The 21212-nt window shown below is 46.0% G+C and overlaps 1 protein-coding gene across 4 annotated transcripts in view; it reads left to right on the forward strand.

The window, feature by feature from the left end:
• Nucleotides 1-21212, forward strand: part of Eif2ak4 (eukaryotic translation initiation factor 2 alpha kinase 4) — a 96109-nt gene that overhangs the window by 22024 nt on the left and 52873 nt on the right. For all 4 annotated transcript variants that reach the window (XR_013050657.1, XR_013050658.1, XM_006979230.4 and 1 more), the window contains 6 exons: nt 1460-1612; nt 3869-3949; nt 6462-6610; nt 11579-11694; nt 14617-14774; nt 16100-16635. Coding sequence is in view for 2 of the 4 variants with exons in the window: in XM_006979230.4 (XP_006979292.1) it covers nt 1460-1612; nt 3869-3949; nt 6462-6610; nt 11579-11694; nt 14617-14774; nt 16100-16635 (1193 nt within the window). In the remaining 2 variants the exon portion in view is untranslated. The remainder of the gene's footprint in view (nt 1-1459; nt 1613-3868; nt 3950-6461; nt 6611-11578; nt 11695-14616; nt 14775-16099; nt 16636-21212) is intronic.

The following is a 21212-nucleotide window of genomic DNA, read 5'->3' on the forward strand; positions in this document are numbered from 1 at the left end:
GTGCTGGGACTGCCTGGTGCTGGGGAAGCCATGGTGAGCAGACCATTTGACCTCATTGTGAGGGGCGCAGACGAGGCATGGCTAAGGACCATGATAGACTGGAGACACTAACGCTCTGGGGGGTTATAGTGAGGGGTCCAGAGGGGAAGGAGGACAGGAGAAGCCCCTAAGCAGAGTCTGAGGCAAATCCTGAACCGTGCTGCATGGGCAGGAGAGATGTATAGAGCAAGAACCTTTTGGAGTACAGTTGTCTTCATCCAGTCCTACAAACTATCAGTCTTCACTCAGCCAGAAAATGCCGGGAAGTTAAATCAGTGACAGCAGACCTTTGGCAGCGCTGGTCCTGCCTCTTTCTAGAAATGCTCTCTTGAAATGGTCTCTCAAATTGCCTGCTTTCCCCAGATTTCCTTAGTCTTTTTCTTAGCACTTGCCTCTTAGTCTCTAGACTGACATTTCTCAACTCTAGGTCAAGACATAGTCAGCAAACACCACAGCTTCTGGTATAACAAAAACCAAATCAACTCCACCCAGCAAAGGCTTACTTTCTCAGCACTCACTTCCTGGAAGGCGGAATGCCAAATGACAGACTCTCAGTCTTCCTGAGGGCCCCGTTAGAAGAAGCACGAAGAAATAAGACATTTTAAATTGTAGGGGAAAGAACCTCAGTACCACATTCCTCATTGACAGGAGTAGCTTGGCCTCTGTACCTGGGCTGGGTGCCAGGCAGTGTGGTCTCGGAACCCTTGTACTATTGATTTCCCACCCCAGGTATGGCCTTTGGCTTAGTCCAGTGGTTAGAGCAGCTTTCTCTGTCCCCCAGGGGATGTTTGAGGTGACCTTTCCTTCCTGGCTCTGTCTGGCTGACTCTTAAGGAGTTGATCAGCCTCCTGTTGGTTCATTGCCAGGAGGGAGGAAGTGAGGACTGTGTAATCTTGCTTTGGGACCTCTGATCACTGTGCTGTGTGAAGAAGTGACAGCTTGCTGATGCTCGGGAGCATTCTGCGCAGCTGTCATGTAGATAGGCTCTCTACTTGGGGAGGTAGCCATTCCCTTCCCTTCCTGCAGTTTTAGATATTTGTCAGCTTATTTACACAGATGTTTGGATATCAGGGAAATGACAGTAAAGTTGAGTAGGTCTAACCTCCCTCCATACACACACACACACACACACACACACACACACACACACACACACACACACATGCACGCACAAGAAGAGAAGCTCTTACTTTCTCTAAGAAGCAGTTCATCTTGATCATGGACTCAGTGAACCTCTCAAAGCTTTTCCTGCTGTGACTGTCGTATACCTGATTCCAAAGGTGTCCGAGCCGCATGAACGCTGGCATGGCAGGTGTGAGTCTGATTGCCTGTTCATCGCGTTCCTGGGTGGCAGCTCCTCTTCAGGCTCGGCCCCTGCCGTCATCTCATCATTTGTGGTTGTTTTTGTTCACATGTGTAGGTGATGATATTTGAACTAGCACACCACGTGCAGTCGTTTCTCAGCGAGCATAACAAGCCCCCGCCAAAGTCTTTCCATGAAGAGATGCTGGAAAGGCAGGCTCAGGAGGAACAGCAGAGGTTGCTAGAGGCCAGGCGGAAGGAGGAGGAGGAGGTAAGAATGGCCTGTTGGTGCTGGCCCCAGTCTGGAGGCCGCAGGCGTCCGCACGTGTCCATGTATCTACTCCATCTCTGCCTGTGAGTGTGGCTGTGAGTTTGGTCAGCATTTGATTGAAGAAATGTGCATCCGTGTGAGAGAAATCCCGAGGAGTTCGCTGAGCATCATTGCCCGCTCCCTCCTGTAGCCATCTCTGCTGCCCTGAGAGCCCTTCCCCGGTCTTCAGGGACAGGGACAAAGGGATAAGGGTCGTGTGACTGTGTCTCTGTGTCTGCCAGACTATACCGGAGTTCACTGAATCTGGAAACTGTTTTTCTCTTGACTGAGAGATGTGTCTAATGCCCAGTGAGTAGAAGAGCCAAGAGTTAAACTGACGTTCATGTTCACTAAACATCTCTATTCTTCCTTTAATCTGTCCTGAGCAGGAGCTGTTTCCAGCCTCTAAAAATCCTTAAGTTGAAGATGTTTTGTACCCTGGATTTCCTTCTGGATTTTATTTTAAATTGTTTTCTGTTTAGTCGATTGATCCACCTAGTGAGAACTTAGGTGGGTGCAGGTTATAGAAAGAGACATTTCCCTAACACCTTAACAGCCAGTCCTCATTCAGTGGTCTGTAGGATTCCTCTTGAGTAGGTTTTAATTGCTGACCTATGCTAGAATCTACTGGTAAATTATTATTTCATCTGGTTTTCTCTTGAGTCTTCATATACTCTGAAGTTTCATATCTTTGAATCCTTGTAATATTTGACAGGCCAGCCTACCCTTCCCCATCTTCACCTTCCATAGTTTTTCAGTCATTCGCTTGCCTTCTCATTCCCCAGTTTCCTCTCCTCTCCCTCCCTCTCTTGCTCTCTCTCTCTCTTTTTTTTGTTTTTGTTTTTGTTTTTGTTTTTCGAGACAGGGTTTCTCTGTGTAGCTTTGCGCCTTTCCTGGATCTCACTCTGTAGCCCAGGCTGGCCTCGAACTCACAGAGATCTGCCTGCCTCTGCCTCCCGAGTGCTGGGGTTAAAGGCGTCCAGCATCCTCTCCCTCTCGTACCCCTTCTCTTTTTCCTTTCTTTCTTTTTCCTGAGGCAGGGTCTCACTGTGTAGCCCAGTGTGGGTACCACAGGCATGTGCCACATACCTGGTTTCACAGTGAACTATGAGATTGTTCCTTCAGATTCAACAAAACATATAAGCCTCCTGAGATTTTGATTGAAATCAATCAAAGGAATTGAGGAAGTTTGCATATTCATTTAGGAAGCATTGGTGTCTCCTCCACACTAGACTTCCTATCTGGAAATGGATTTATTTCTATCTCTTGGTAAGAATGTCCGGTTTTCCTGCTAGAGCTATTACTACTGGGACTTCTAAGACTTGGATTTCCCTCTTTAACTCGTCATACGTTTCATGGTGACATGTTTATGCATTCTTGGTCATACTCACCTCTCCTGCTACCCTCACCTACACCTCCCTTTCTCCATCCTCTGGCTCCTTCCTCTTCCCAAACAGCCCCTTCCTGCTTTGGATTCTTGTGCCTGGTTCTTGTTCCTGCCTCGGTTTCTCGATCCTGTGCTGTGCTAACACCCTCTGTGTGTTGCATCTACAGAAGGCTCTAATGTTTGACTGAGCAGGCCTCCCTTCTCCATCTCTCTTTTCTGTTGAAAAAGTTCTCATCCACTGTTGCTTAGCTCCCACTAAAGTGTGTCTAGTCACCATCTAGAGTGAATATTTGGTCATCATTAGAAGTTAGTGCGTGTTTAACTAACAGTCTTTTTTGGTGTACTGCTGTAGCTACCTGTAAGTATAGGTTATGTTCCCACATTTTATATTATTACTACTAATGTTTTTGATGAATTCCTTAATAGTTTTGATGTAATTTAGAGTTGTAAGAACTAAGAAAAGTTGATGAAGATCAAAATACTAGATCTAATACTTAAAGGGATGATGGAGAAGGCAGATTAAGGTCATGGGGGATAGACATGGTGCCTGGGCCTTTACCACCCCAGGCTTAGGCTCTGAGGACGTCCAGCTTCCATCATGGTCCCTGCACACAGGCAGATGGCAAGGCTAGAGAAGTGGGAAAAAACACAGACTTAGACCCTGCAGGGACGCTGGTGGCACAGAGGAGGCGGGGTCCTCCGAGCTCCTTGTGTGGATCGCAGGAAACAAGGGCTTTGGGGCATGGAAATTCAAAAGCTGCGTGATTCCTGAGTTTCTCCGTTGAGTGCGTTTCAGAGATTGGTGTCTGACCTGGTCTGATTTGTTTCAGCAACGGGAAATCCTCCATGAAATTCAGAGAAGGAAAGAGGAGATCAGAGAGGAGAAGAAGAGGAAGGAGCTGGCTAAGCAGGTGCTGTCTGTTCCGTGCGGAGGGTTTGCATTTCCTCCTGCACAGTGTCTGCCTTGGAGACACTCTGCCCTCCCGTGCTAAAATCGAAAACTTTCATTCCTTATGGTTTTGGCTGTTTGTTTTGTTTTCGTATTTGTGGTGGAGGGGCTTGAGACAGGCTCTTACTATGAACCTGAGGCTGGCTTTGAATCCATAATATTTCATAGGCTAGCCTGTACTCATGACAGTTTTCTGCCTCAGCCTCCCTAACTCTGAGAGCACGCACGTAAGCACTGTGCTCTGTTAATTGTGTGTTTTTAGATTTCCCAAAGAGGTGACAAAATTCAGTGTTGTATATTGTCTGTAAATGATTACAGTAATTTATCAAATGGGTCCAAAGAGGAGATTGGAGTTTTGTTAATTATCCTGGAATAGAATTTTTATGAAACAAACAAACAAACCAGTTTGTTCTTATAAAGAGCGAGTGGAGACCTTACACACCTGCCTGAAACTTAATTTGGTGGTAGAAAGGATGATTCACCAGCAAATTAAAAAAGAACAAACAGCCAATGTGATGGGGGCACTCCTCACTGTCCTTCAGATAGTTTGCTGCAAGGGTCCCATGCAGCAGGGACCTCCTTATTCAAGCTTTTATTTTCCACTGCCTACTGTGACTTTAGAGAAGACACTTTTGGTGACTGTCTTTTCTCATATTAAAAACAAAAGGTCTGTAGTGCTGACAGCCCTAGGTAATGCCGCATACAAATCTGATTCTCTGTTGCCTCCAGCCCTCACATCTTGCCTTTGGGCTGCCTCCCAACAGCCATTCTTAGTTTTTGTTTTGTTTTGTTTTAACCACCCATCTCTGATCCTCTCCTCGAGCCCTGTTTCCATGAAGAGTCTAAGACCTTTCACATAAAAATCTCATTCATATTCTCTCTCTCTCTCTCTCTCTCTCTCTCTCTCTCTCTCTCTCTCTCTCAACTTTTTTTTTTTAATTTTTCAAGACAGGGTTTCTCTGTGTAGTTTTGGTGCCTGTCCTGGAACTCGCTCTGTAGACCAGGCTGGCCTCAAACTCACAGAGATCCACCTGGCTCTGCCTCCTGAGTGCTGGGATTAAAGGCGTGTACCACCACCTCCTCCCAGCCTAAAAATCTCTTTCTTTTAAAGCTGTGACCTGGACTTCACTTCATGATCCAGGGTCAGCTTGGGGTGATGCACTCTGATATATATGCACACACTCTTGTGTACACCTGTGGGTGCTGGCTGGGGCCCACTTAGCTTCCTCAGTGGCTTGCCACCTCTTTTTATTTTTATTTTTTTAATGAGTACATGTTTTGTGTGCACACATGTCCATGTGCCACAAGTGTACAGTTTCAGAAGAGAACATCAGATCCTGTGGGATTAGAGTTACAGACAGTTGTGAGTTGCTATGTGGGTGCTGGGAATCTAACCCAGGTCCTCTGGAAGAGCAGCCAGTGCTCTGAACCATCTCTCTAGCCCCCTCCACCTATTTTTGAGAGAGTCTCTTACTGAATTTAGCTCTCTAGACTGGCTGGCCAGTGAGGCTCCAGGGTTCTCCTGATTCTGCTTTCCTGGTGGCATACCCCACCACATCCGGCTCCCTGCACTTGCTTGTCCAGCTAACCCCCTGGTGCACATTACCTTTCTTAAGTTGAGTCTGTTACACTGTAAGCTCTGATTCTTCCGACTGGACAACCTGGACCCACTAGGAAGAAAGTCTTAGGAGAGATAGTATACATTAGGTTTGGCCTGTGGGGGGGTTGTCTGGATTGCCAAAGACCCAGCCCACTGTAAGAGGCATAATTCCCTGGTTTGGGACCCTGGGCTGTTGTTAATCCCAACGGTGAGAATAAGACCACTATCATGATTTGAGTCACATTTGAAGCAAGCTTGATTTGTATTGGGGTGCACCCAAGAGCTGGCCAGCAACTGCCTCCTAAGTCGGGTTAAAGAGAGCAGCCCCAAATCCACTTCTTGGGCCCCTTTTAAGGAGTAAAATCACGAGCAGTTTTACCAAGAGAGACAATGGGGCAATAAAGAAATACAAAAACCTTAAAAAAACATCATGTGGTGGGGAGACTCAGGTCCCAGGAAACAGAGCAACTCAGCTCTCGCAGTAAATAGAAGCTTATCTTTAAAATACAGCAGAATGGCTCCTGCCTTCAGAATGGAGTCGGGCAGGTTCCTCGGCATAAGAGCAACCTAGCCGGGTATGAGGCACGCTGACATCCATCCCTCTGCTCCTGACTGTAGATGGATGTGGCCAGCTGCCTCAAGTTCCTGCCCCGGTGACTCCCCACAGTGGTGGACTGTGACCAGAACTGTAAGCTGAAATAATCCCCCCCCCCCCCAAGTTGCTTCTTGACAGTATTGTAGCCCAGCGACAGGAAGGGAACTAAAACATCCGATCCAATAAAATGTTTCTTCTGTACCGAGCGGGTGATTCCATATCGTGCTTATCATCCACTTGTGCAGACAGCTGATGTGGGTCTCACTCTCCCTTTTCTAGGAACGTCTGGAAATTACTAGTTTGCCAAACCAGGATCCTGTCTCTAAGAGAGACCCAGCAGGACACAGAGCAGCCGCCCTTCTCCAGGGAGGCTCTCCCGACTTCGTAGGAAATGGTAAAGCCCGGGCAAACTCCTCAGGAAGGTCCAGGTCAGTCCCTCCGACTTCTCGTGTGGGGGGGGTGAAAGATGTGGAAGGAGAAAAATGACCGGCAGTGAACGTGGCTGGAATGTTCAGATAGAAATCTTAATACATTATTTAGCACTTTTATTGCAATCTGTTAGCTAGTTATATGAAGCCAAGTTCTTACTGAACACTTTCTAAGTAATTTCCTGTATTAGTTTTTGTGGCTAAGAACTCTACCACTGAGCTGCACTCCAACCCTCTTTTCATCATGTTTTGAAGCAAATCTTACTTACAGCCCAGGTTGACCTCTTGCCTCAACCTCCTGCCTGGCTCCAGGTACCCAATGGAGCCAGTTACACAGCCTGTGCCCCTTTAGAACAGCCTGTGACACTCCAGTCTCACCTTCAGTGCAGTTTTATTTGACTTGTAATGATTTAAAGATTTTATCATCTGAATCATCACCATCCACTCCAGTTTCATATTTCATGCTGTGTGTGTTTGAGCCTGTATTTTTTTTGTGGTGGTGGGGGGAGACAGGTTCTCATATAACTTGTCCTGACCTCATTCAAACTTGCTATGTAGCCAAGGATAACCTTGAACTTCCAGCCCTCTAGCCTCTACCTTCTAAGTGCTGGGATTGCAGCATGCCTGATTTACTGGGTCCTGGGGGTTGGATCCAGGGCCTTGTGCATGCTGGGTGAGCACTCCATCAGCTGAGCTACATGGCCAGCTGTAGTTAGATTAAACACAGACAGATGTGTAGGATTTTCCAAAGTGGGCATAGTATAGGATGCCCATTCCAAAAGTAGGGAGACCCACCCTATGAGGTAGGCTCCTGGGTTCTGTCACCAGAGGCCACAGAAAGAACACTGCTTTCTCCATGTCCTTTCCTACTTAAACATTTTCTCTGTCCATGTGGCCCCCTGAAAACCAGAAAGGAATTTGAATGCAGAAGCCATGAGTGGAGAGGTTATTAAATATTATAGGTTCTTCAGCTCACTTTTAATTAAAGTTTTATTTTTATTGTGAATGTGGGGTGTGTGTGTGTGTGTGTGTGTGTGTGTTTTGTGTGTGTGTGTGTGTGTGTGTGTGTGTGTGTGTGTGTGCTTGCATACGGAGATTAAGGGCTAACCTGTGGCGGCCAGTCCTCCCCTTCTGCCACACAGATACGCAGATTGAAGTTGTCAGGCCTGGTGGCAAATGCCTTTGCCCGCTGGGCCATCCTACCGGCCCTCATTTTTTTTTTCAGTATTAAGACCTTACCTTCCTAATGGAGTCCCTACAATAGACTTGCATTAGGTTCGCTGTCCTTGTGAGACCTGATTGTTAGCTCTTGGCTGTTTGGTTTGAAACTACCTTCGTCTTATTAGGCTCAATGCTGCCCCAGCTACACAGCAAAGCTACTAACGGAAGTGATGTTTCCCCAGACTTCGAGCCCTCCATAACCAGAGCAGACCCTAGACTGATGTCACTGTCTGCAGACGCTGCTGGCCTCATGGAGGTGGTGTCAGCAAGAGTTCAGAAGCAGCTGCTGTCTTGTGAGCAGAGGGGGTCCTGAAAGGTTCTGCTAGCCTGGTTTTGCATGCATCCCGAGTAAACAGTAGGCATTGCTGGCTGGCTTTTAAATTCTGTTCATTACATAATCGTTCTCAGTGTTCGTTTCTCCTGGCTGGCATGTGCCACACTTAACTATTTGATTGACACTTGCACTTTTAAAATCATCTCCACTTATCCTTTAGTCCTGATTACCCTCTTAACACTTTTATCGTATGTATGTATGTGTGTGTTTTTATTTATTCGTGTCATTCACCTTATTTGTTGAGGTGCTGGGGATGAAACTCAAAGCCTGTGCATACTAGGCAAATGCTCTTCCATGAAGCTACATCTGCAGCCCTAACACTGTTGCAGTGGTCAGGTTTTGTTCAGTTCTTTGAGAATTTCATACAGTGTGTTTTATCAGCCCCCACCTCCTCCCAAATTCAATCCCTACTTCCTCCCCACCCCACTCTGTGTCCTCCCTTTTGTGTCCTCTGTTCTTCAACCTGTCAGGTCCAGTTTGTGCTGCCCATGTGTTCTTGGAAGTATGGTTTCCACTGGAGCGTGGCCTACGTACCAAGGGTTAAACTCTTAAAGAAAACTGCCCTTCTCCCAGCCGCTAGCAGTTGCTAGTAGTGTCTCAGCTCGGGGTGGAACTGCATGTCACCTCCCCTCTCCGTGCTGGGATGTAGCCTGGCTTGAGGTTGCACAGCTTTTGTGCAAGCCACACAATCACTGTGAGCTCAGGTGTTCAGCTGCCCTGTTGTATCCAGAGTAGTTTCCTTGTATCCATTCACCACATCCCCCTCTTCTTCTACACCGATCCCTGAGCCTTAGGAGGAGGAGAATGGGATATGGATGTCCAGTTAGGGCTGAGCCTTCCATGGTCTCTAATGCTCTGTACCGTGGCCAGCTGTCTCTGTGTTCTCTGCTGCAATCTGAGAAGGCTTAGAAATGCACTCATCTGGGTATAGCGATGTCAATAGGAATTAGTTGAATACAATGTCCATTTAGCTAAATCATTGCAATAAGTTCTCTTCTAGGGTCTGGGGCCTATCTAGCCACAGGCTCTTGGGCCAACAATGATGCCAGGTATGGGTTTCATCTTGTGGAGTGGGACTTAAATCCAGTCAGAGTGGTTGGGGACTTCCATGCTGTTCATGCCACTATTACACCAGTAGGCACACCTTGTCAGGGCTGACCTTACTGTAGCTCACAGGGTTCACAGCTGGGCAAGGTCAGTGATTACGTCACCCTCTTGTAGTGTACATAGCTCCTTCTAGTACTCTGAAATTTAGCCGGTAGGGATGAAGCTTACAGGTCAGTACCAGCTTGATATCTCCATGTTCTGTGACTGAAGTATGTAGTGATGAATATTCTAAAGCACCTTCAAACCTGTCCAATGAAGGACATTGGGATGGCCTGGACTAAAAGGACTGTGTAGCACCAGCTTCTGGCTGGGGCAGAGCTCAAACCGAGGGCTTCTGAATTCCTCATGTGAGTCTGTCATTGGCTCTGGAACTTTGTGTCCTTTACTCTGCAAGCCTGTGTGCTCCTCTTTGCATAAGAAGAAACTTAGACAGAACTACAATGTATTGGATGTGCCCCAGCATTTAGAACATGTAGGACGTGTGTGGTATAAGGGACTCTATATGGAAAGAGGTCTCGGATGGGCACAAATTGCAGGTAAGGAAGCAGAGACACTGGGTATGACTGAGCAGTGTTTGTATCTGGGAAAAGGTTGGAGATGTCCGGACAGGACAGGGAGCTAGTGAGAGATGAGGGGGATGTAGGACTAGTGAGAGATGGGGATGTAGGACTAGTGAGAGATGAGGGATGTAGGACTAGTGAGAGGTGAGGGGGTGTAGGACTAGTGAGAGATGAGGGGGATGTAGGACTAGTGAGAGATGAGGGGAATGTAGGACTAGTGAGAGATGAGGGGGATGTAGGACTAGTGAGAGGTGAGGGGGATTTAGGACTAGTGAGAGGTGAGGGGGATTTAGGACTAGTGAGAGATGAGGGGGATGTAGGACTAGTGAGAGATGAGGGGATGTAGGACTAGTGAGAGATGAGGGGGATATAGGACTAGTGAGAGCCAGTAAGTGACCATGCCACCAACCAAAGTCAAAGAACCACAGGAAAATAAAACTGAATTTGACAGCGGAGGAAGACGATGCTGGTTGATTGTGGCTGCAGGGGTATGAGGAGTGACTGGGTGGAGGCTGCAGGAAGACGGCAAGGGCATTGTCTGACTAGGAAGAGCCAGAAGTGTGTGGGGAGTGCCGCCCAAGAGGGCAGTGTGGGGGTGAGAGGCAGAGACTGTGAGCGTTCAGGATGGAAGGACTAGCTGATGGACCAAGATTTCAGACAGGACTATAGCGAATGGAACTGAGGCGCTGTCTACAGTCTGTCCTCAGTGTTGACTGCTGTCAGCGCCAGCTTCCTTTATGGGTGGGGCCCTCGGGATCACGGATTTCCCTCTGTGCTCCTTGTTTTCAGCAAAGTATCACAGGCTGTGTTTAGCCTAAGAGATCTCTTTAGAGATCCGCTGCAGGCGCCATCAGAGGTTTCTAATGAGTGTCCAAGCACTTATGAGCTCTTTCACTGCTTCACTGTAACCCTGTCCCCCAACTTTTTAACTCTTTTTACATTCAAGTTTCCCAGCTTGTGCTCCCCACCCATGGTAGAGGAAGAAAAGGAGAGGAGAGATGAGGGCAGGGGAGAGATAACAGGAAAAAGAAACAGAAAACAGAGAGCTTAGTATTTTGGGACAGTCATGGAGGGGAATGATAGATAGGGAGGTCTATCAAAGACAGAAAGAGGGGGAGGCCCAGACCGGGACTGTGAGGACTTTGAGCCCTGCTCTGAGTGTTCTCCAGATGCAACTGTGCCTGGGAATAAAAAGATGGGGGATCTTCGAGGGACGAATGTAAACTGCTACATCCAGTTGAACTTCTTATAGCTATGGACGGCCAGGTGAACTTCCTCTGATAATGAAAGGTTCTGTGTCGTCACTGTCCATACAGTAGCCACCCCGCTCCAGGTGATGAAGGGCATAAGAACTTATTTTATTATTTTTTTCGTGTATGGTATGTGTGGGTGCCCTGTGCTTGTGTGGAGGTCAACTTTGTAGAGTTGGTTTTCTCCTTCCATGTTCTAGGGTCAAACTCAGGTCACCAGGCTTTGAGATAAGCATCTTTACCTACTGAGGCATCTTGCTGGGTCAAGATCTGAATTAGAGTTTCACCTTGAATGGAGTTTATGACATTCCTGTGTAAAAGGGAACAGTGGGAGGTGGGCAGTAAATAGTTTTCCCATTAGAGCCTTCAACTCCATCCCTAGTAGACACCGAGACTGCACTGAAGAGCCTGATAATTTAGGAGGAATGGAGAGGCAAGAATTTCCTATGTGAATTGTAACTTAAAGAAAAAAACATTGTCCAAATTTATTTTTAAGGCGAGAACGTCAGTATTCTGTCTGTAGTGGTGAAGCCTCTCCCGGCTCGTGTGAAATGCTGTATTTCTGTGTGGGTAGCCCTGACCAGCTCATGGTGCACAAAGGGAAATGTGTTGGTGAGTAAACGAGACAAGTTCATGACGTTTGTTTAGTGACAAAAGTTAACCCTGTGTAACAGAGCAGACTGGAGCCCGGCATCCACACCAGCATAGTCCAAGGAGGAAGAACCCCCTCCCCAGCAGGAAGCTGCAGTTCTGCTCCGTTCCTCACGCCTGGGGTGAGAAGCTGCTCCGCTCCTCTAATGTAACATGGAAGTAAAGCCATGCTCTTGGAAACACATAGGGGACAAATAGTCCTAAATGGTGCATCACGTGCATCTGGTACTGATGAAATGTGTATACACAAAATGAGCCCTGATACGTGGGATCTTTACTAACCAAATCGCTGCTTTTTCCATTGCGGTGCTGGGGATTGAACCAAGATCCTTGTGCATGCTGAGCCAGTACTCAGCCACTGAGTCACATCCCTGGCCCTGTCTCCTCATCTCAAGTTACTATCCATCTGCCTGGCATTTTCCTACATGGCACATTGTACCTGGCCAGGAAAAAAACACTTTATTTTCTCTACATCTTATTTAGCAGTTGTCTCTGGTGGCTGCTTGGAATGAACCTTTCTCTGCAAGTCAGGATTTTAATTTTTTCTCTAATCCAGTTTTCTGTATTGACTTTCGTAGCCATATAGACAAGCTACTAGGGCTTGCTTTCAAGTAGTGAATTTAAGAATTAACTTTTATCTTCAATCCTATAAATATTCTTGCCAGAATCAATGGACAGTATGTCAAAAATCAAGCTTGCTTGCTTGCAGCATCTTTTTCTTCATTTTAAGGTGGTACGAATAAGCCGGAGAACAGCTAATGAGCGGGCAGCAGATGGAGGGGAAGAAACGGACATCTGAAGAGTCTGTGATCTGGCCACTCACCCTGGCCACTGTGATAGCAGCCTAGACAGATAGGACTCTGCAGACACAGGGCTGACGTACTCAAAACAGCCGCTAGGCAGGGTCAAGACCATGGTGGAGGTGGCTGGCCTTGGACTTGAGACTGCCCTTGACTCAGACATTTCATGTTCATGAACTATCAACATGAAACTCCCTGCTTTAATAATCTGGGAAGGCAAAGTACTCAGACTCTTAGTCTCACTGGTGCTTATTAGTCACTTCCAGTGATTTCATCAGGAGACACATGTTAACCATCAAAAGTAAATTATTATTTTCTCACAATGGGTCTGGCATTGTAAATAGTCCCTAAGTTTGTATAAAGATTTTTTTGTAACCATCAACTAATATTTTTTATTTTGAAAAGCAACAGATTAATGTTTGTTTTTGAATTTAAAGTTGGTGGAGCTAGAGAATAGAGAATGGCTTATGGCTGTGGCTGAGGCCCTGACTCACCTGGATAAGTGAGTGGCTGGTGGGTGACAGCTTCAGTCAGTGTCCTGCCAACACTTCTCCTTCAGCTCTGTCTTGTTATCCTAACAAGATTCCTTGGGCTGCCTCCACCAAGAAAAAGGTGCTAGGAGGGTAGCAAAATGAAATTAGAATATAAAATCCCTAGCAATTATGGAATGTCTCCACAGTGCCAGCAAGGTAGCTTAGTGGATAGGGGCACTTACCTGGCATCGTAAGTTTGGTACCCAGAAACCACATGGTAGAAGGAAAGAAGTGACTCCAGGAAGTTGTCTTCTCATCCCCACACATATACGTGTACGTGCATGCACATATAATAAATAAATGTTTTATGTATATACATGTGTAGTACGTGCATACACATACAATAAATAAATGTTTTACTTATATATATGTGTATGTGCATGCACATACAATAAATAAATGTTTTATTTATATATGCATATATACATATACGACAATGCACTGGTCAACACACAAATTGAATGTGACCTCATGTGAATCATGTCATCCTCCATCCCATAAACTTAGTGTCACTATCTCCAATGAACTGCTCAATACATGTTTTTAAAGTTGCTTTCCTTAGTTGACAAGTTTCCAAACATTGGATTTTCCCTCTTAGGCTAAGACTTTTAGGAATCATTATGACTTGCAAATAATTAGATTATTGTAATTAAAATCTCTAAACTGCCAGAATTTCTCTGAAATAAAAGCTGCGTTGTCAAATGCAGAGTCTAGGTAAGCTAATTCAGCCATAATTCTCCAAAGTACCTTTGCTAAAACTGTCTTCTAGATGCAGGTTATTTCTGCTTCTGAGTTTTCAAATGAAAACATAATTATCAGTGGCTTTTAAATGATTTTTCTTCATTCGGAAAGTGAAGTAATGTCCTGAAAAAATGGTCTTTTTGTACTAAGAGGAAAGGATTATTTTTTACTAAGAGAAAGGATTAGGCTGAGGAGATAGCTGGATAGTAAAGTAGCTTGCAAGAAGACCTGACTTCAACCCCAGAACAACATTTCAAATAATAAAGGAAAGCTAAGCATGATGGCATGTACTTGTAATATAAGTGCTGGGGAGGTGGGCAGATTCTTTCTTTTTTTTTTTCTTTTTTTTTTAAGGTTTATTTATTTATTTTATGTGCCTTGGTGTTTTGCCTGCATGTATGCCTATGTGAGGGTGTTGGATCCCCTGGAACTGGAGTTGCAGACGGTTGTGCGCTACCATGTGGGTGCTTGGAATTGAATCTGTGTCTTGTGGAAGAGCAGCCAGTGCTCTTAACCGCTGAGACGTCTCTCCAGCCCTAGGTGGCAGATTCTTGGGGCTCACTGGCCGGCCACTGGGTGACTTCCAGGCCAATGAGAGACCCTGCCTCAAAAACAGCATGAGGACCATCACCCAAGCCATGCACACATATTCTCATACTCTTTCTCTCTCTCTCATACACACACACACACACACACACACACACACACACACGCACGCACGCACACGCACGCACACGCACACACGCATACACACGCACTTGCACACATATTTACAAAAAATGGGCAGTGACCTTTCTGTCTTTCTACAGGCAGTGATGAGCAGCTGGGGAAGGTGGTGTACAATGCTTTGGAAACGGCCACGGGCAGCTTTGTCTTGTTGTATGAGTGGGTCCTTCAGTGGCAGAAAAAGATGGGCCCATTCCTTACCAGTCAAGAAAGAGAGAAGATCGATAAGTGCAAAAAGCAAGTAGGTAACCGGCATGATAGCATGCACCTGTAATTCCCATGGCTGGCCAAAGGCCTAACCGCAAGCTGTGAATGATGAAGCAAAAAGCCTGTGTTCCATTGGCTCCCACAGATGGATGGTCCACAGAGTGTGAGGAACGTGGGAGACCCACACCTCCGCCAGGCCTCAGCCCTGCTCCCACCTCTGACCTGTCACAGCCACATGCTCTCCCGTCTCAGCCCCTGTGACTTCGGCCTGGCTGAGATCCATTACCTCTTCACAGCTTTGCCGTTTACAATCACTTATTATTTTTTGTTCTTTTAAAATGCTGCTTTAAAACTGAATTTTGAGGGTTGAGGGTTTTTTGTTTTTGTGCAGTGCTGGGAATGAGAAAAGAATTTTACGTGTGTATATGATGCTGAACTCAGGGTAGCATTTAGTATTGTATGTTGTCTTTACTTAATGAAGAAGTTAGTAAATAACCAAAGCAGGAGAATTCTGAAGCACACCAAAATCAGTAGTTATTTTTGGATGGTGATCATATAAATAAGTTTGAGTATTTTTTCCCTTTGTGTTTTAGTTTGGGTTTACTATTGCTGTGAAGAGACACCATGACCACAGCAACTCTTACAAAGAAAACGCTTAATTGAGGATGGCTCACTTACAGTTTCAGAGGTTCAGTCTTTTATGATCATGAAGGGGATCATGGCAGCACACAGGCAGACATGGTGCTGGAGCTGAGAGTGCTACGTCTTGCAGGCAACAGGAAGTCAACTGCCTGTCACACTGAGGGAAACTTGAGAAAAAGAGACCTCAAAGCCCGCCCCCACAGTGACACACTTCCTCCAACAAGGCCACACCTCCTAACTGTGCCATCCCTTTGGGGGCCATTTTATTTCAAACCGCCACAGTGGAGATATATATATATATATTTCCTTTTTGCAGTGCTGGGAATTAAATTTAAGGTCTCCTGCTTGCTGGATAGATGCTCTACCACTGAGATTTTACATTTTTTACAATAACCCTTATTATAATCAGAAAGTGCTATCTTAGATATGATGATGTTCCTTTTCTTTCTTTTTTTTTTTCCTGCTAGCCATATCATCCAAAAAATAAATAAAATTGATTTTAAAAGCCCCTCAGCAATTTTTATGATATTTGGACACTCAGTTTTGACATTGAAGTTGATAATTAGCTAAATTATCAGTCAGCTTGATTCACCAGCTTAGGGGAAGATTCAGGTCATGGCATCTTGTTTTCCTGTCTTTGAAAGTATATTTTCTATCTCACTCCTTCATTTTGTAGTGAAACACAAGTTAATGCCATTTGCGTAATGCTCTTCTCAGATTCAAGGAGCAGAAACAGAATTCAGCTCCCTGGTGAAACTGAGCCATCCAAATATCGTACGCTACTTTGCGATGAACTCCAGAGAGCAGGAGGACTCCATCGTGGTAGACATCTTGGCAGAGCACATCAGTGGGGTCTCTCTTGCTGCACACCTGCGCCACTCCGGCCCAATCCCTGTGCACCAGCTGCGCAAGTACACAGCTCAGCTCCTGGCAGGCCTGGATTACCTGCACAGCAACTCCGTGGTGCACAAGGTTCTGAGCGCATCCAGTGTCTTGGTAGATGCCGAGGGCACCGTAAAGATAACGGACTACAGCATCGCTAAGCGGCTGGCGGACATTTGCAAGGAGGATGTATTTGAGCAAACTCGGGTTCGATTTAGTGACAGTGCCCTGCCTTATAAAACAGGGAAGAAAGGGGATGTGTGGCGTCTTGGCCTTCTGCTGCTGTCTCTTAGCCAAGGACAGGAGTGTGGGGAGTACCCCGTGACCATCCCCAGTGACTTACCAGCTGACTTCCAGGATTTCCTGAAGAAGTGAGTATCACTGACCGCTCAGTTGCACTTTTCTTCTGTGCGTCTAAGGAACGGGGAAGCCGAGACTTGAGGAGAGGAGCCAGGGTGAACTCCTTTCCTGGGCTCGTGTGTTCTGTTTCCTTGTCACGGTCTTCCACATTCTCCTAAACCCACTTGAGCTTAATAATTGATTCTCAAACTATTTTGGGGAGACTGCCTGGAATACTCTAGAATCTTTCCCCATTCCTGTCCGTCACACGAGGGTTGGCAGTAGGGAGGGAGACGCCCGCCCAGGGTGTTCATGTGATAGACCTTCTCCGCACTGTGCTGCTGAATCCTAAGGGACCAGAGAGGAGGCCGCAGGAAACCAGTTGAGAAGTCTGGTTCTGCCCCTTTCTTCCTGACTACTCCTCTCCTGTGGCTGTCTCCCTCAGCCAGGTCAGAGGATCAAATGACCGCCTGTTTCAGCCAGAGGAGTATCCGTATTTGTGACTCACAGGTACATAATCATTACAAAGCCAGCTTTAAAAAATGTGTGTGTGTGTGTGTGTGTGTGTGTGTGTGTGTCTGTCTGTCTGTCTGTCTGTCTGTGTGTGTGTGTGTCCCGTGTCTTTGAATACAAGAACTCACTGACATTACATGTGGAGGTCAGGGAACTGTCTGGAGTCTGCTCTCCTTCCACGGTGGCTCTAGGGATTGAACTCTGGTTGTCAAATCATCAGGCTGTCTAGCTGGAGAGGATCCTTACTACAAAGGCTCTCCTCGGGCCTAGAGTATTTGTCCAGGTCGTCCCCCTCCGTGTTTTCTACCCTAACCCTGACTGTTCTCAGTCTAAGCCGGTGCTACCTTCTCGGTTTCTAACCAGAGGAGGAGTGCCCTTCAGTGTGGCTTGTGCCAGCACGCCCCAGCCTCCTACAGCAGCTTCTCCCTTCCCTCACTGTCCTGGTTCTCACCTTTGTTTGCCTAGCCGTTCACTTTGGCTCACTTCATCTCTCTGCATTCTTTTTTTTTTTTTTTTCCCGAGACAGAGTTTCTCTGTGTAGTTTTGGTGCCTGTCCTGGATCTCACTCTGTAGCCCAGGCTGGCCTCGAACTCACAGAGATCCTCCTGGCTCTGCCTCCCGAGTGCTGGGATTAAAGGTGTGTGCCACCACCGCCCGGCTATCTCTGCATTCTTTTCTCTGGCCTTCACATTTCTCTTTGCCCATCTCCAGTTGACCTGACCCATAGTGACCTCTTGTCACTCACTAGCTTGCTGGTCACTAGTATGGAAGTTCCTGAATTTGAGCATCTTGCACACGTCAGTGTCTGTCAGTGATGTTCTGCGCAGGTGACGGTGTCCACATAGACTGGATGTGACATTGGAGCTGTGTTCGTTTATGCAGCACGCTCTATAAACCACCTGATAACGCATGCTCAGGCTGTGCCCTGTTATCTATCAACAACAGGTAGCATTTAAACAAGGGTGTTGATATGTCACAAAAAGTAGCCACAGTCAATCATTCCTGTGAGGAAAGGGGCCAACTTTGATTCTGTATGTAACATTCTCTCCTTAAAGTATATAAACTTACGATTTCTAGAGAAATCTATTTCTTTTCAATGAAAGAGAACTTTTAAAACCATTTATTTAAATGCACTCCACAATGAAGGTGGCCGCAATGACAGATGGGATGTTGAGTTCCTAGTGGAAAATCTTACTTTCATGTTTCCCATGTCACTTTGAGCCCTCTACTTCTGTCTGCTGGTCAGGAGTGTTTCAGTCAAGGGTGGCACTAATGGATTCAAAAAACGACAGGAGGTTTACGCTAAAGGCGTTTTCACCTCGGTAGCAAGCGCTGGGTTGGAGGGTTGAACTCTCCTGGTCTCCCTTATAGAAACAGCTCCTCTGTCACTTCTGAGGTTGAGAGCTGAGGTTTATTCTGACTCTCTTAGCAGAATGGTCACCTGAGGTGCTGTGTGTGTTCCTCTCTTCTGGGAGGGCTCTGAGGGACTGCTTGGTTGGGGTGGATAGCAGTGTAGATGTAACCAACCGTCTTATTAAATAAGAAACACAGAACCATTGTAAAAGAGAAAGCCAAGAGATCAGAGCTCAGAGCTAAAATCTCACCCTTCCTTCTGCGGTGGTCCTAGCTTCCCGAAAAGAGAGCTATTTCCCTGTGTGTAAGTCATTTCATAGTCATTCTGCCTTCTCATTGGTTGTAAACCCAAACACGTGACTGACTGCCTCATCACTGCCTGTAAGTACAGCCCCCCCCCCCCCAGGTCTTAAAGGCATATGTCTCCAATGCTGGCTGTATCCCTGAACACACAGAGATCTATGGGATTAAAGGCATGTGCCACCACCGCCACACTCTGTCTATGGCTCTAATAGCTCTGACCCCTGGGCAACTTTATTTATTAACATACAATCAAAATCACATTTCAGTACAATTAGAATACCACCATATAGCAGTTGGGGTGTGGGATCATTAGCTTTGCTCTCACCCCAGTTAGCAAAAGCCCAGTGGCTCCCATCTGTGATCCCTGCCATCCTTAGTAACACCCTTAGGAAGTCAGCTGTGAGGCCGGTGAGAGCTCAGGAGCTGGGCCAGATGGCAGATCGGCTCCCACCAACAAGATCCTGGTAGCTCTGCATATCTGGAAATACAAGTCATTCTCAGGAGCTTTAAACTTTTTCTGATCCACATCTGTTGTCACATCAGTCACATTAATGTCACAGTTGAGAGAGAGTTGATAGTGCTCTTCAGTAATCTAACACAGCATGAGGAAGGTGTGTGTGTGTGTGTGTGTGTGTGTGTGTGTGTGTGTGTGTGTGTGTGTGTGTGTGTGTAACTGGGAACAATCCCAGCAGTAGGAGGATGTGTAGTAAATAAATTCTGGTAGTTCCCTGGCTGTTTCTGGGCTTCAGTGAGTTGACACCTAGCAGGGCTGCCACAGGCCCCTGCTGGGTCAGTACTGTAGCTCTCACCACCTCAGCAGTGGGAGCTGTAGAAGGTTCCAGGCCTGCATCCCTTCTGGTTTCAAAGCTGGAGCTAGCGTTGCCTCTGCTGCTGGTAGCCACCAAACTGCCAAAATGATTGATTCTGAGACTGTAACGTTTTCAAGTGAGAGCCACTGAAGAGTGCAGTTCGCTCTCAGCAAGCTCTAAACCTTTTCTGATCCAGATGTGCTGTGTCAGTCACATTAATGTCACGGTAGACTTCGAGGAGACAGTGCACTTAGAACAGTGTGTGTAGGGATGACCAGTACACTGACTGTGCAAACCTGGGAATAACCCCGACAGAACTAGGAGAATATACAAATTAATTCCAGTAGGTCCAAGCTGACAGAGGAGTTTGGAAGGGTCTTTTCTGACACTTGGCTGAAAAGGCTACTTGCAAGTTAAAAACTGATACGTACAAGATAATGTTGTCTAAAAGCTTCAATAATCTCGACAGCATCATGCTTGGGTTCTTGTGCATTTATATATGGAAATCGATAGGAAAGGGTCTATAGTAATGCACATTAAGAGATTAAGAGGGAGGAGAAATCAGAGGCAAGAACTTCGTTTTTGGTTTTTGTTTGTTTGTTGTTTTGAGACAGAGTCTCACTTTATATTTCTAACTAGCTCTGTAGCCCAGGCTGGCCTTGAACTCACAGAGATTCTCCTGCTCTGCCTCCCAAGTGCTTGGATTAGAGGTGTGCACATGCCCTACAAGACTAGCTTTCTCTCTCTCTCTCTCTCTCTCTCTCTCTCTCTCTCTCTCTCTCTCTTTTTCTTTTTTTGTCGGATGTGGGTGGCACGTGCCTATATCTTACTTGGGAGAATGAGAAAAGAAGATTGCAAATTGAAGGCCGATCTGGAATATACAGTAGAACCCTGTCTCAGATGTGCAGTAAGGGTGCTAGAGAGACAGCTAAGCAGTTGAGAGCACTTGGTGCTCTTACAGAAAACTTGAGTTTGGTTCCAAGACTCATAGGGTGGCTCACAACTATCCATACTCCAATTCCAGGGGGTCCGGCACCCTCTTAACTTCTCACATGGTGCACATATTTACATGTAGGCAAAAAAGAAATCATATACATAAAATCAAAATAAATCTGAAAATAAAATAAGGCCAGGCATGGTGGTGCACACCTTTAATCTCAGCACTCCAGAGGCCAAGGCAGGCAGATCTCTGAGTTCTAGGCCAGCCTGGTCTACAGAGTGAGTTCCATCCAGGTCATAGTAAGTTACATAGTGAGGCCCTGTCTCAAAAGTAAAATAAGATACTTTATAATTTTTGAATAATATTTTTAATATCTGCAAGAATTTTCTCTTACTGGTATAATTGAAATTTATTTTAAACGTAGCAGAAAATATAATCTTATACACATGATGTTCTCTTACCCTTTGCCTAGTCTTTTACCTTTTGTGCTACGACATAAAAACTAAGTTATCCTTCATGATAGCTACCGTTATTACTTCGTATGTGTATATTCAAAAGCTGGAACTTACAGTGACAGTTGATTCTTTAAATATGTCACTTGAAACAGAGTCAAATGTGGTCAGGGATCCCACTTTGAGAATTCCTGGTATGGCTTTTTGTGATTCATCCAAAAGAAAACAAAAATGACTTG

Source organism: Peromyscus maniculatus, chromosome 4, assembly GCF_049852395.1.
Source record: "Peromyscus maniculatus bairdii isolate BWxNUB_F1_BW_parent chromosome 4, HU_Pman_BW_mat_3.1, whole genome shotgun sequence".
NCBI lineage: Eukaryota > Metazoa > Chordata > Mammalia > Rodentia > Cricetidae > Peromyscus > Peromyscus maniculatus.